General features: G+C 42.1%; 1 protein-coding gene across 2 annotated transcripts in view; it reads left to right on the top strand.

Annotated features, from left to right (window-relative positions):
* Hsd17b3 (hydroxysteroid (17-beta) dehydrogenase 3) overlaps positions 1-15571 on the top strand; it is a 146499-nt gene that overhangs the window by 127867 nt on the left and 3061 nt on the right. For both annotated transcript variants that reach the window (XM_005384689.2, XM_005384688.2), the window contains 8 exons: positions 2549-2624; positions 4223-4330; positions 5291-5358; positions 8007-8042; positions 11163-11197; positions 12267-12348; positions 13195-13260; positions 15396-15545. In XM_005384689.2, coding sequence (XP_005384746.1) covers positions 2549-2624; positions 4223-4330; positions 5291-5358; positions 8007-8042; positions 11163-11197; positions 12267-12348; positions 13195-13260; positions 15396-15545 — 621 coding nt within the window. The remainder of the gene's footprint in view (positions 1-2548; positions 2625-4222; positions 4331-5290; positions 5359-8006; positions 8043-11162; positions 11198-12266; positions 12349-13194; positions 13261-15395; positions 15546-15571) is intronic.

Here is a 15571-nt window from a genome sequence, read left to right as displayed (position 1 = left end):
GCCAGAAAGAAGGATAAGCGTGAGGCATTTGTAGGTAAATAGATGCATTTCAAGATCATAATGTTAAATGAAATAAATCAGACATGGAAGTTGAAATATCACATAGTTTCTCTTACATGAGAAACACAAAGTATAGATAAAGAAAAAAATAAGATAGATACTAGGAAATAGGGAGATTGTTTTCAAATGGGAATGGGAATAAGAGATGGAGGGAGGGAGGAGGAAAGGAAAGGGAAAGGGATTTTTCAAAATGGGAGAACTGGAGAAAAATGGAAATAGAGCTTCTGTAAATGAAAAGGGGACCAAGAGTTGGGGGAGAGAAAGGAATGGGAGGGGAAGGGGATAAAAAAATGCATTCATTAAGTGCCTGTATGAACTCTCCACAATAAATGTACTGCAAGCACGTACTAATAAAAATTTTTTGAAAGATGGTACCTTTTATGTTATGTGTCTTTTGCCACAGCTAAAAAGATAATGATATAAGTAATTTGACTAAACCCATAGAAAAAGATTTCAATAAGCTGGGGCCTTTTTCACTAACTCAAATGTCATCAACCTGTTCAAATGAATATTGATTTTTTCTTTTTTTTCATTTTGTTCTTCAGGGCAAAGTTTTAACTTTCTTCTTTGGTAAAACCTATTTTAGGATTTCCTGTGGCACCCAACACAGCACGCTTACATGTTCCCCGAGGAATCACTGTTGCTCTGGCTGTGTCAGTGTGTACATCGCTCAGTCCGGGTGCATGCATTGCCTTTGCTGATGCCTGGGAAGCAGCTGACTTTTCATCCTGGACCCTCAGTTCCATTTCCTTTCCTGTCAGGAGACAAAAAAAGAAAGTTCTCCTGTCATGTGATTCACCATAAGAATGTTTGGGTAAATAGGAAACAGTTCAAAAATTGCTGGAGAAATGCTATCTTTTTTTCTTTTTTCTATTTGTTAAAGAGAATAAAAAATAATTAAAAAAAAAAACCACATTAGAAATGATACAGAATTTCACTAAATAAGATGATAGGAATTCAACAAAGGTTGTTATATTGCACATTGTTGTCTTCAAATTAGTTGTTCATATTACCAGATATAAGCTTGGAAAATTGGTAAAAAAAAAAAACCAAAAAAACAAAAAAACAAAAACAACTAAAAAGAAAAAAAAATTAAGCATTAACTGTTCCTTTCAATAAAGCAATAGAAATCAACAGTACAATTATCCCAGCTATCCTTGTATATACATATATATTTTTCCCCTTCCTTCTTTCTTTTTTCTTTACTCCCATCCCAGTAGTCCCTTCCCTTTGGGGAGTTTCTTTCCCTTTCACAATATCTATTGTACCTTTCAGATTTTATTTACTTTTTCAGGTTTTTACACTAGAGAGACAACACGATGTTTACACACATGGGTTTGATTTATTTCACTTATGAGTATGGTCTTTATTCACATCCATTTACCTATAAAAACCTTGAGTTTATCTTTTTAATAGCTGAGTAACACTCCACTGTATAAAAATACCACATCGTTTTTATCTGTTCCTCAGTTGATGGGTATTTGCGTTGTTTCCAAGATTTAGCTATTAGAAATTGTGCTGTTATAAACATGAGTGCACATATATCACGTGGTATAATGTTCTCAGTTCTTCTGGAAAAAATGCGCAGAAGGGGAATAGCTGGGTTAAGTGGGGCTTCTAATCCTAGTTTTTTGAGGAATCTCCACACTGATTTGCACAGTGGTTGTACCAGTCTAAACTCCCACCAGAAGTGGAGAAGTATTCTTTTTTCCCCACAGCCCCTCCAGCACAGAAATGCCATTTTTATCATCGGTGCACTGTGGACCTTGCTACTTAGTACTATAGCCATCTCTCCCTATCTGAGACTGGCCCAGGGCCTCTGCACACACCAAAGTGCACAGGTGCTCAGGTCCCTCATAAAATTGCTCAGTGCTCTGCCTATCATCTACTCCATCCTTCTGTACATTTTAAATCTTTCCTGGTTACTTATAACACCTAATATGATGGAAATGCCTAGTAGATAGTCTGATACTATGTTGTTTAGGGAAAAAGGACAAGAAACAAAAACCCTGCTGTACATGTTCAATAGAGATACCCATCTGCCCCAATATTTCCAGCATGTGGCTTGGTTGAATCTGTGGATGAGGAACCATGTATTTGGAGGGCTGACTCTATATAGTATAAAGTCTGCAATATTTTGATGTGGACACAGCAAATCCTGTGTGTTTTGGTTGAGGGGCTTTTGGATCATGGGTGTGTAAAGAAAAGTACCTAGAATAGTTCCTGGTGCATAGTAAACACACACCATGCACTAATGCCTATTATACTGTTTCCTGTAGCCCAGCCCCTCATCACTGTTTTGTTCAAATCTCAGCAACCTTTGTCCTATTCTGCATGGCTCAAGCCCTGGTGGAGCAGACACCTTACCCCACAACCAAGAATGGCACCTGGAGACCCATTTTTCACCTCTGCATTAGAGAGGGGAGCAATCCTCCCTGTCTGTATAACTTTTTCATCTGTTTTTGGTTTTCTCCGCTCTCACCTCCAGCTAGCAAGACGAGGACTCAGTGTTGTACTTATCAGCCGGACACTAGAAAAACTCCAGACGATTGCCACTGAGATTGGTGAGTTCTCCCCATCCTGTCACAAGCAAGGGAGATGTACATGGAGCCACTCGCCCAGCCAGCCCCTGTCCTCATTTGCAATCCCTTTGCTCTGCTTTTCAGAGCCTGGGAACCATGTATCCTAGGACTAGCCTGTTTTACAAACTGAAGCGTAAGGTTTGAGGTGCAGACTTTCACCTGCCATAGATTCTGTAGGCTAGGATTCTGCAAGGCAGGATGAGGCGCAGGTACTTTCTCCTTTGATCCAGCACTCACCTCCTTAGAATCATCCCTGCTCATCCCAAGACCCAGCTGCCTGGTAACTTCTACTCCCTTCTGAAGCAGGATTTGTGCATTGTTCTTCACTTCCCTATGTCTACGCTCTGCTTCCTGCAGGAGAGTGAAGGATAGTGCTTACTGGTGGTCATCCGGTTTTAAAAAAAGATCTGATCTAGATCTGCTACATATGGTTGCAGAGGTTGTATTCTGCAAAGCTCTAAGAAGTAGCTTTTATACTATAATGTTTTATTATGACTATTGCTGGAAGTGTTCTTGGTTAACACTGACCATATATTTCTTTTTGGGTGTTTGATATTTAATACTTATTAATGATTAGTAAGGTTTTTTTTTAACTCAAAGGGATGAGTGATTATGAAGACTCCAGAAGACCATTGCAGACCTTCTGGGATCAGCCTTACTCCTCTGGGGGGATCTGAGACGGAGAAGGATGTGAGAGATGTGGGGTCACACCAGGGCAGCTCAGTACCCTTGAACTGATGAACTTTGGTTGTATTCTGTCTAGATATGAGAAGGAGTGCTAGTGGGACCAAGACATTCTTGAATATTTTTCTTACAATGCTAAACTGTGCTCTTCTTCAATCATCCTTTCGAGAACTAAGTCGCGTTTTTGCATCCAAAGCACACTGCATTCCCAAATTATGCCTCAGTATTGCTTGATGCAGTAATATTGGGTCTAACTACAAAGTGAGAGGAATACATCAAGAAATTGATAAACTCTGCTTTTATGTCTGACCCAAAACTCCTGCCCAAGGCATAGTAACAGACTAGCAGAAAGAGCAGTGGATTTGGAATGAGCAAAGTGAGGGTGCTTTGGGGTAGTTAGTTGATTTCTCTGAGGCTTAGTTTTCTGTTCTGGAAAATGGGAATAATACTCTCTACTTCACAAGGTTGTAGGGAGGATTAAGACATGAGACTGTGCATGTGTCCAGCCTCAGTGCTGGGCAAACACACGGACTGGTGTGTCTGTGGCCTTACGGAGCAGAGGCTGCAGCAGTTCTGCTTTTCCAGCCCTTGGCCCAGAGGTCTCCTGAGCATGCGCAGGAGACACCTGGAGATCTTTCCAGACACATGACTGGTTCTATTTAGTAGGTCTGTGATGGAAATCAAAATCTGCATTTCTAACAAGTTTCCCAGTGGAGCTGTAGTCCCCACTTTGGGAACCGCTGCGTTAAATCTCTTTCAGTGCAAATACTTTTCACTATAGTAACTGGGAAATACAAAGATGATAGTGGTAGTAAAGTCAGCATCAGGGAACCTCATGGGGCAGAGGGGAATTTGAACCCCTGTTCCTCAAGAAATAACTGTTGTCTCTAATGCAGAGTGGACTACAGGGACAAGTGTGAAGATTATACAAGCAGATTTTACCAAAGATGACATCTATGAATATATTAAAGAAAACCTTAAAGGCTTAGAAATTGGAATCTTAGGTAAGTAAACTACAAAACGCAAAGTTTGTTGTAATGTACCATTGAAATAATTATCTTAGTGACATTTGGTCATTCCATGGTATCTTAACTTTAATTCTTCATTGTATTTTAAGTTGCAACATTAAACTGATTATTAAAACTCAATTCTTCAAGAGGAATTATGGGATTAAAAAATTATACATGGTTTTGGAATGTGTTAAATATATATTCCAAGCTTCCAAATGATATTTTGTAATATTAAAGTGATTTTTTTTCACAGAACTGATATTGACCATTTGACAGGAAGAGTGATCCTAGAAACTGGCCTGAAGAATTAGTTTGACAAACCAACATTTCTTTCACTGATCTGTGAAATAGAGTCAGTATGGTGATTTGATTTAAGAATTGAAATTTCTTACTCAGAAAAAAGATAATATTCCCTGTAATGATTTATAGACAGGTATTTTATAATCACCTGCACTGTAGGATGTATTATATATATTAGAAAGTAAGATTTAATTTCTAAACTTCTTGTCAAATTAAAAACATTATATATTCACAAATAAAAATGTAAAACATTTATTGTAGAAAATTTGAGAGAATAGACACATAGAAGAAATATGAATTTCTTAAAATCTTCAAAATTGGAGATAACATTTTTTAGATATATACATACATATTTTCAAAAATGGAATTATATGTACATACTGTTTTATACTTAAAAAACTGATGTCACATGTTTTCCTGTGTCTCTAAGATTCCAAGCAGCTATAGTTTTTAATTTCATGACAATATACCATGATTTATTAAATGAGTTTTCTATTTTTGGAAAATTATTTTTTTCCCATCTCATTTTCTTACTGTTATCAAATCATGTTGTGGGAACTATCTTGAGTATAATTAAATCTTTATGTATATGCTTCTTTAGGAAAATTTCCTACCTGCTCTTCTGACCCATTTTTGTTTTACCCTTTCTATCAGTCAACAATGTAGGAATGCTTGCAAGCCGTGTCCCAAGCCGTTTCCTTTCCACACCAGATGGAATCCAGGTGGGTCTGGGCTCTTCTGTGTATGGCTTCCTCTAGCACAGTACTGACTCCCAGCATCGCATGACTAATAGGACTGGGGAAGGAATCATGGGAAGCATACTCTCTATTGCGTGGTGAATATCTTGAGATCTCCCTTTATTTTCACTTTAGTATTAGATGTCATAACCAAGGCCCATCTTTTCAGAACTATCTCTTGAATAGGGACATCTTCCCCCTTTTCTGCACATCAGAACTTTCCTGCCCATTGTCCCATTTTTGAAGCTCTGCACTGTGCTTGATAAAAGGGTAATTCTTCTCAATGAATTCATAGCTATGTGTGTACAGGGAAGCAGTCCATCTCTTTGGCTTTGTCTGTCCTCCTAAGCAAGCAAGATTTATTTAACTTTTTTGTGAAGGAGTAACACTTGTCCTCAGCATCCAAGGGGTACTGGTTCCAGGACTCCTGCAGATACCTAAATCTGTGGATGCTCAAGTCCCATAGGTAAAATGCATGGAACCTGGGCACATCTTCCTGTATACTTTAGATCTCATCTACGTTACTTATGATACCTAATACAATGCAAATGCCATGTAAATAGTTGTTTTACTATATTGTTTGGGAAAAATGACAAGAACTCTGTATATTTCACATTTAAAAAATAATTTTCATCCATCCATAGTTGACTGGACCCATGGGTATGGAGGCTGCAGTAGGGAGGGCTAGATATACATGACACAGGCTTTTGGGTGGGAAGGATTATAAGTTCAGCCCACTTTGCTCAGACCCACGGCTGACATTTGGCCATGAGCCATGATCAAAGTTTTTGAGCATGTAACAGTACCCAGAGGCCCTTTAATCAGCCTTTCCAGAACCCTGACCTTTGAAGCCAGGGGGGTTCTGACATTAGGAATAGGCTGTTAGGCTTTCTCTCCTCAATTCCACAGCTGTCCCAGAGCCGCCTTTTGGACTTGTGTCTCCTGTGCTGGGCAGTTGGGACATTGCTGCACACCCTCCCCCGACTCCTCTCTGGACCACATGTCAACCCTGTTGCCCCTGCTTTCCTCACTCTGTGTTCCTGGCACAAGACCATGTCTCTCTTGTTGTCTTGGGAGAGTCTGGTAATTTTATTTATCTTTGTAACTATCCTATATAACCCAGAACCTCGATCTTCTATCACACAGCCACTCATGTTTCTACCCTCTGTGCTGCTGTCTCTTAGGCCCACGTAGGCTAACCCTTCTTCCTCCAGCTGATAATTGCATATGGATGCTCCTTGACTTAGATGGGCTTCATTGCAGTAAGCCCATCACAAGGTGAAAATATCAAAAGTCAAAAATGCATCTAATACACCTTACCTACTCCCACCTCACACTGCATACTGCAGTTCTTGGCTGTTCCCCTCCTGGTCATGGGGCCGACTGGAGCTGCACCTCATTTCCAGTGCCCAACACTGAGAGAAGTTGTCACTTTGCACATCACTGGCCCCAGAAGAGATCCAAATTCAACACTCAAGGCACAGTTTCTACTGTACACACAATGCAGTTGCACTATCACAAAGTCAAGCCATTGTAAGTCAGGGACCATCTGTTTCTTCCTTTAAAAAATTCTTTTCCAATTCTATTCCTCCCTACATGTTCAAGGAAGCTTCTAATTGACTTATATACAACATCAGATATGTGTAGAATCATAGAATGAATGCATATGTTTTCCCATTCTAGTTTATCCCTGCTGAAAATCAATTAGGAGACTAATTTTCAGGCTTACAGAGAGCCCTTCATGGTGCTTGTCACAGTCCAGGAAGTTTATATTTGTAATCCCATGGAAAAGTTATTGGAATTCTAGTGGGTTAATTCCAATCTGTCACTTCCATTGCAACCCATGGCGAGAATAAAGACACTAAGGCATATTTGTAGTTACAGGGAGCCAAGGGGTCCTAAGTCCAGCTACACTGGTGGCTAACTGGAACAAAGGCCTCAACCCAGGGCCGAACCTGGGTTTTATTAATTCATGAAGAAGGGAGTAGCTTGAGGATGAGTGACTGTGAGAATGGTGGGAAGTAGGTGAGTGCTGTGAGCTGGGCTGGGTAGGAGGCCTGAAATCACCTCTGCAATATGCAGAGAGAAGGATATGCAGAAAGAGTAATTTGCATAACACAGTTGAGGTAGTATCTAATGTTTTGGGGTTGGTGCTTCTGCTCTAATGCATAATTTTTTTGTCCTGGGGAGTCATAGCCTCTTATTTGAGGCTGGATCCCAACAACAGCATGGAGCACAGTTCTCTATCCCCACCCAGCTCACACATGCTTATGGGGGAGCTATGGGGGTGGGGTAACACTACCCTGTCACCTTGCTTCAAACACTGCACATCAGCACCTCAGCTGGACCAATTTGCTTTGCTTAAAGCCAGTTGAAGGGACAAGGAAAAGCAATAGCCAGCTCTGTACATATCAATAGGAGAATAAGAAATAGGGCCAGGTTTAGCCAAAATGGAGATAACTGCTTTTCTTTCAAGGAGAGTCATCCAGCTGGTCTTCCACACAGGCTGAGTGAGAGATAGAGCCACCCAGCCATGAGTTTTGGCCCACTTTATGGTTCTTTAGCACTGAATATTCCCCAAGACAATTTCTGTAACAATCAGGCTGATTCTTGGTTGTGATTATTTACTACAGAGCCTCATCCATTGTAACATCACTTCAGTAATCAAGGTATGTGATCAATCTATGTGTTAAATGCACTAAAATGTAGTAGTTGTTGGAATATGTCAGCTCAAGGGAACTCAAGGGAATCTTTGAAATTGAGCCACTGTTGACTAAGAAGCCATGCCCTGGCCTTTTGACTATTTTACTCTGCTTTCACCAAGAAAATACAGTGATGTATTCATTTTATTATCTGAATCCTACTTCTATGTTCTGTTTTGTGGCATGGTAGAACATAGTAGGCCTGATGATGCTGAAATGTATTCAGGATTCCAAGGCAACTTTAAACATTTAATACCTTTCTCTAATTTTAGTCTTTGTAAGTAGATGAAAGTTCACTCTGTGGGGAAGAATGGCAAAAGACATGGTTTGCGCTTTCTGGACCTTTGTTATTCAGAAAGTATTTGTTTACTTGAAGCCCTTATCCATGGTTTTGCCTTTCACTGTTTTAGTTACCTTTGATAAACCATGATCCCAAAATATTACATGGGAAATTCTATGTTTTAAGAGAGAGAGAGAGAGAGAAAGAGACATCACATTAGCATAATTTATATTATGCTATTTTATAATTGTTTCACTTTATTATTATCCATTATTAATCTCCTAGTATGACTAATATATCAGTTAAAACTTACCATAGGTATGTCTGAGAAGGAGAGAGCACAGGATTCATAGAACTTGGTACTGACCTTGATTTCGGGCATCCATTCAGAGTCTTAGAATGTGCCTCCCTCGGATCCATGGGGAACATCTCAGCTACTAGGTACAGTAGTTGGACAGCACTGGGCATGTTAGCTAGTCGCCTTGAACTTCAGACTCTGCATCTGTTATTACATATGTGTTCGACCCAGCCATGCATATCTTAGGTACATTCAGCTTTTAGGTTCTTTGATTGAGGTCAGCTGAATAATTGTTTATAGTGTGACTTCAAAGCTGTCCTATGCTGTGCCTTTGCATGGATAAGGAAAAGGCAAACCCTTTGGACAGACAATTTAGAAAACAGTGCTGCTTAAGAATGAAGTCAGCCAAGGGCCGTGAAACTTGGTTAGTACAGGCTGATTTGGGGTGAACTTGATGTTTCTCCTTCCTTTGAGGGCATCAAGCCCTCGGTCTCTACCACAGTGTATAGCTAGTGAGTTAGCCCTGCACTTTCTGGCTGTACTCACTCCACAGCTGACCACCTTGCTCAGTTCACAAAATCCACGGCTGTACGTGGCGGTCCCGTGACCACTCTGTGAGCTGCAGTGGAGCTGCAGAGCTAAGTAAAGTGAGAGCCCTGATTCCAAGGAGCTGGACCCATCTGTAGAGAGTCAGAGAAACCCAGTTTTACTCATCTGAATAGCCTAGACTGGTAGTGGAGGAGGACCGATTTCTCCAAGAAAAACCAGATTGCTGTCAACAGGACAGGAGGGGTGATGTAAGCTATGCAGAACAAAAAAATTATTTTCAGGTGGGTAAGCTGGGCTGACAACAATTATCTTTACCACTGGTTGTTTTCTGTAAGCGGGCTGGTATTTTATAGTTTCCTGCTTGGTTATTATTAAGTAAACACACACTTTTTATGCTTTTTAAAGGTCCCAGCTGATGTAATTTTAAGTTTTATATGTCCAACTGTTGTCTGCAGCCTTACCACTAAAATCTTACACATTGATCTTTCAGTCTTGGGCTGTTTGATCATATAGGTTTCCCCAAATGGATTTGACAACGCTCTGATGCCTTTACAGAGAAATGCTTTGGTTTTTTAAAAAAAAAAATTGTTTTGTTTGTTGATAGATATTGAGTTCCCTAAGTAACCAAAGAAAGAAATGAAACATTAGCTTCTAAATATACCATGCCCCAATGAGCCTTGCTGGTTGGCAGCATGATTAGTGTCACTTAATTACTTCAAAGATGCCATCTGGAAATAGTCGAGTTCTCTGGCAAGGGCAGAGATGGGAGAACGACTTTGAGGGCAATGGGAAGGTGAGATGAGACTAAATATGGGGTTTTGGGACAGGGACCACCCGTCCAGTATCATCTCTTTAACTGGGACTCTGTACCCTGTAAGGCTCAGGAGTTCCTACAGGAGACTTTGGGGACATGCTGGTGTCTCAACAGGACTTAGAGAATGTCCCCAGGGGAGCTGGGGAGGCAGGGACAGGACAATACAGTTTAGTCCCTCATCCTTCTCTTGCCTCCCTCCAAAGCCCCTGTTTCAGAGGCAGATCAGGGGGTTCTAGAGAGCCCCACACAACCCCCCAGAAATAGCATGATCTGGGGATGTGGAGCCAGGCTTGGGAACGAGAGCAGTGGTAGCAGTGGGTTCTGAGAAGCTGCCATAGGGCCCCTGGACAGCACAGGAAAAAAGTCACAGATGTCTGCTGTCCTTGTTCTTCCATTTGGACCCTTCCCGTCTCAAACCTGCCCCTAGGACAAGGCCTGGTTCCAGTCCAGCGCGTGTTAGACACATTTCAGTCCATGAAACTGCCTCTTTCTCAGTTCTGAAAATGTGTGCCTCATGATTAGTTGGTGAAATCTCTCTAAATAGAATATTTAGCTTGCAGAACTGGCACCCTCGGGGTTGGTAGGTTTGGAAGGGAGAGGACATTGCAACGTGGTTGTAATTCCAAGAAATGGGAGTAGCTATGTGTTCTGTCCCCAGAGCGGTGTCCCAGACTTCCTTGCAGGCTAAGTATGCTGCTGCTGTTGAGATGAAGAGCTGTGTCTGAGATGCACATAGGTTCTTCATTAGGTCTTCATCTGGTCCCACTGCCAGTTCATAGATTAGGGATGTGCCGGCCAACATGCTTTTGCCTGTCGTTCAAAGTAATGAGTACCTTGGGAATCACACTCTTCATCCCACAGTCCTAAGCCAATTCCACAACTTCACAATGGCCTTATTTGCCAGGAAGACAGTAGGGGGAAGAAACTAAAACCCTCTGAATAATTTGCTGTTTGTCTTCATGGCCTCCTGGAGTTCTGTCCCCACTCGTAGGTTGTGAGAGTGACCTCTGATGAGTGCTGGCACCTTTCAAGTTCAGCTGAGAAGGTTCAGCTCTCCCCTCAGCTTCCTCGAGTGTGTCCTCCCTGCAAGAATGCTCATGGCTCCGTGGTCCTGGGTCAGGGCTTAACTTTGGCCTTCTCTTGTAGATGACACAGCTGGTTCTGAGACACATGGAATCAAGGTAAGGTCTGTCTTTGAAAGTCTTGAGCAACATGACCTTCTGCCCTGGAGCCAGCTAACTAGGGCACTCCTGGGGGATTGGGTCCATCCAGCTGCTGCTTTAACCAGTGATAACAACCAGAATGAAAGTACATGGAGCTTATCGGGGAGAAAACACAGTGTTCTAGGCCAGGCCAGCTCTTCAAACAGATCCTTGTATTTGAAGGTCAGGGGTAACACACATTAGAAGGAAGAAGAAAGGAGCTGTTTCAGCACATATTGGCTTACAAAAAATTAACTCATGAGCATAAAAGAAGCAAGTTGGCCAGAGACCAAGACCATATCTTTGTTATGAATTTCAGCCTTTGTCAGAATGAACACTCCAACTGATCAGGTTCTTCATTTATTTCATGTTTATGTATACCACCTTATTGCAATCTGAGGGTAGGAGCTGGCTTTTCTTATTAAAAACAAATGCTTGATAGTTTTAGCTTCTCTAGAGTAATAAAGGGCTTGGCTTGGTTTTGCACTTGCAGTCCCTTGCCCCTCCTCTGCCCTCCAAACATCTAACTGGGAAGATTAAAGATACTGCATTTCAAAAAGACAAGGAAGGCCCCCGGGGGTTGTCAACAGCCCCCGGTGTCTGTTTGAGCCACCAATGGACTATCAAGTTCCACTTGACATGGGGACATCTGTCCTGCTGTGGGGCATCTTTGTGGGTCCAAGGGACCTGCAGCTTATTTAAAACAGGAGGACCCCTCCCTCCTGGAATCTTGTCTGAGCTGAGTTGGCCATCTGTATTTTGGCAGGGAGACTTTTGTCCCAGCAGGATCTATATTCTGGTGGGGAGACTTTGTCCTAGCAGAGCCTCTGTTTCCAATAACACACCCTTAGTGTCACATGCCTGCCAGCTACACCACTGTGCAGTGTGCTCCTGGAGAACTTAGGGGAGGTTCCCTCATAGCACTTTAGTACCGTGAATGCCTAGGGAGAGCAGGGTGTGAGGGCATACACAGTCCCTTTGGTGGTTTTCTACCCAAGGTGGGATCAGGCAGCAAAGCAATGGAAACTTTATTTCTTTGCTTTTTTAGGGGGAAAGGTCTCATTTTGAACATTTCTTCAGGGGCAGCCCTCCGTCCTTGGCCTCTGTACTCCTTGTACTCAGCTTCCAAGGTGAGTGATAAATCATTGAGTTTCTTCCTTCTTCCTTTTGTTTCTCTTGGGCAGCATTTTCCTTTGGACCACAGTGCTAGCTGATAGACAGGCTGGACCTGAGGCAGTTTTATGAGACAGAGCTAGCCAATGGAGGGTCTGAATACACGTTAGAACAAGGTGCCCCTCTGGGCAGTACAGTTCCAGCCCAGACACTCCCTAGCTGGGTGGCCTTGTTCTCTTCCCAGTCATGGTCCTGTGGCTTTCTGGAGGTCCTGGAGGTCTAGCCTGGTTCCCCTTCTCCATGCTGCATAAAAAAAAAAAAAACCAGCCCTATGGACACCTTACATGGAAGAGCTTTCTTGTAGGCTAACCCTCATGCAGTGGCCATAGGCATGTATTTATTGTAAGATTATGTTCCTTCTGATCCAGGGCTCTCTACCTAGACTGGAGAATGAAGACAAACTGCTGCCTTTTCCCTACTTTCTCATCCCCTATCCAGCTTTATTAAGGTATAATTGACCAATAAAAAGCATGCATATTTATGGTGTACAGCCTGATGTTTTAATAGCTGTGTACATTGTGGAATGATTAGATCAAGCTAATTAACATACCCTTGACCTCACTTTTTTTTTTTTTTTTTGTGGTGAGAACATTTAAGATCTACACTCTCAGCAACTTCCAAGTATTCAATATACAGTCACCATGCTGAACAATAGGACTCCCGGACATCTATCTACCCTCTGCATAACTGAAACTCTGTTCTCTAACCCACGTCTCCTCCAAGCTGACTGCATCTCTGTGGTGCCCTTTGAAATCTGAGTCAGGTGGCTCTGGGACCTGAGCTGTTTCTCTGTCTTACTCTAGGCTTTTGTGTGCACGTTTTCCAAGGCGCTGCAAGTGGAATACAGAGAGAAAGGAATCATTATCCAGGTGAGATGCACAGGTGTGGGTCCTTGTGAATGGGAGCTTGGGACACCTGTGGACCTGTGCCACTGCCTTGTGCAGGCCCGGTTGTGCGTGCGCATCCAGCAGAGAGACAAGCTGGGTGGCGATCTGTGGGTTCTTGTGATGTTGTCCTGGCCACTGCAGTCACCGCAATCCTAGTGTTTCTGCTGCTCTTGCTTGTACCCTGGTTCTGAGAGAGGAAACGGGCAGAGATATGGATGATCTGAAGTGCTACAGACCCTCTTGCTACCCAGTGGTGCCCAAGGACAGAAACTGGGGTCTTGTCTGGCCATCTTTTCCTCTCTGACTCAGATACAGAAGATGGGCTTGTGTGGGAGGAATTGTAGGAAAGGAACAAAAGAAAAGTGGGCACTTGGTCTGTGTTGGAACTAGGGAAGCAAAGGAGTCTTCTCTAGGGGGCTGTGGCTCTGTGACCCCTACACTATGGTTCTTGGGCAGTGAGGGAAGGGGTGCTCTGTATGGAGATCACCTGGCCCCCCCTAAATAGTGGGGTTGTCACTGTGATTCATAGGCTGAAGAGTGTGACTCCTGAGCATCAGTGATGTATATGTGCTTCAGCTGCAAGAGCTCCACAGTTTCTGGAATCCAGAATTAGCAGTATACAGAGAAGTTGTGTTGTACTGTTTTGATTTGTTGTCCGGGAAGAAGTTTTATGGCAAGTTGTTAGGAATTAAAATGGCACACTTCAAAAGTATACCTTTAAAGTTATTGCCACACACAATGATTTTCAATGAAAATGTCCAGTTGAGAATATCTTAGGTGACTGTTACTATAATCTACCAGCTTGGTAAACAGCCAAGTGTACGTTAATGGTAAGGGTTTGGTCAAAGCCATCATTTTCACAACCACATAGTAAGTGTTATGGCTTGTGTCTAGATGTTCCCCAAAGCCTGATGCAGTCATAGGTGAGGTGGTTTTAGAGATGGCTGAATCTAGACTGTGTGATTGGTTCGTGGTATTATGCTAGGATTAAGGATGCTAGGATTAAGAGTAAGATGACAAAATCAGTTTGGCACTTCCTAATCCCAGGTTCTATCCCAATATAAGGGACAGAAGGATGCTTGTCTTGTCCCTTGCTTTCTTTGCTACCTTCTGCCTGCCCTGAACTGTTTCTCCTCTGCAATGCTTGTCTGCCATGCCACCCTGCCTTGGAACCAGCCAAGTGTGGTTATGTAAAAATCTGAAAACTAAGATTGAGAATGCTTCTGATATTTCTCAAAAAGCAACCCCTTGGAGTCCTTGGGAGAAAAGTGTTAGGCATACTAATTATAGCATTAATTTCCCTAAGAACCAATGCAATGGGATTGATTAGGTTAAATTATAAAACAATGTGATTTCAAATGTGATGTGAAGACAAGTAAAAAAAAAAGAAAGCTAGCATGGATCTTTTTGTCTTTCTGTAGATGTCAAGTTGTCTGCATTTGGGAATATAATAATAAAACCTGATTAAGAATCCTCATGCCAGGCCATCATGTGGTTAGAGCATGGGTAGAAACAACATTGGATTTTCAGGGGACAGTGTATGGTTGTTTATTTTTCTTGCCATGACAGGAAAGATTGTGAAGTCTGGGCCTCTCACAGCACCTTACTGGGGTAGGGGAACAGTGGAAATATGAATTGCTTAAATTGCTCCAATTTTGGTTATATGAATTAGAAGGAATCTTCTAAGATAGGATTAAGTATAAAGCATCCAGTTAAGTTTGAATTTCAGACAAATGTGAGCAATTTTTAGCAAAAGTATATCCCATGCACTACTTAGGATATAATTAATTATGGTGACTTTTTTGGTTGTTTGTCTGAGCTTCATCTCTAGTTGAGTGTCCTCTCTTTGTATTTGCTGGTAGAGCTCCTGTCCTCTCAGTCACCTGTGTGCTGAGGAGGCTATCAGAGTCCCTGATTCTATGTGGTTAAGCTCGCATCTTGGGAAATCAAACTTTCTGATCCTCACCTCAGTGCCATTTCTGGCAACAAGGATCCCTGACATCTTTACAGGAAGAAAAGAGTAGGCAAATAGAGGGATGGTAAAACGGGTGCTGATTTATCAGTGTCTTCCCTGGGATGGATCTCTTCCATGCCATGGTCTGTATTTTTCATCGTAGGCGCTGACACCGTTTGCTGTTTCAACCTCTATGACAAATCACCCAGACCCCAGCATGATGACCAAAAGTGCTGATGGATTTGTTAAAGAATCACTGAATTATGTCATGGCTGGAGATGAAGTTTGTGGTTCCCTGGCCCATGAAATCCTGGTAATCACAACTTCTTTTCTTGTAGA

The sequence above is a fragment of the Chinchilla lanigera genome, unplaced genomic scaffold (genome assembly GCF_000276665.1).
Source record: "Chinchilla lanigera isolate Chin_1 unplaced genomic scaffold, ChiLan1.0 scaffold00021, whole genome shotgun sequence".
Classification (NCBI taxonomy): domain Eukaryota; kingdom Metazoa; phylum Chordata; class Mammalia; order Rodentia; family Chinchillidae; genus Chinchilla; species Chinchilla lanigera.
This window is presented reverse-complemented; position numbering and strand designations above follow the sequence as displayed.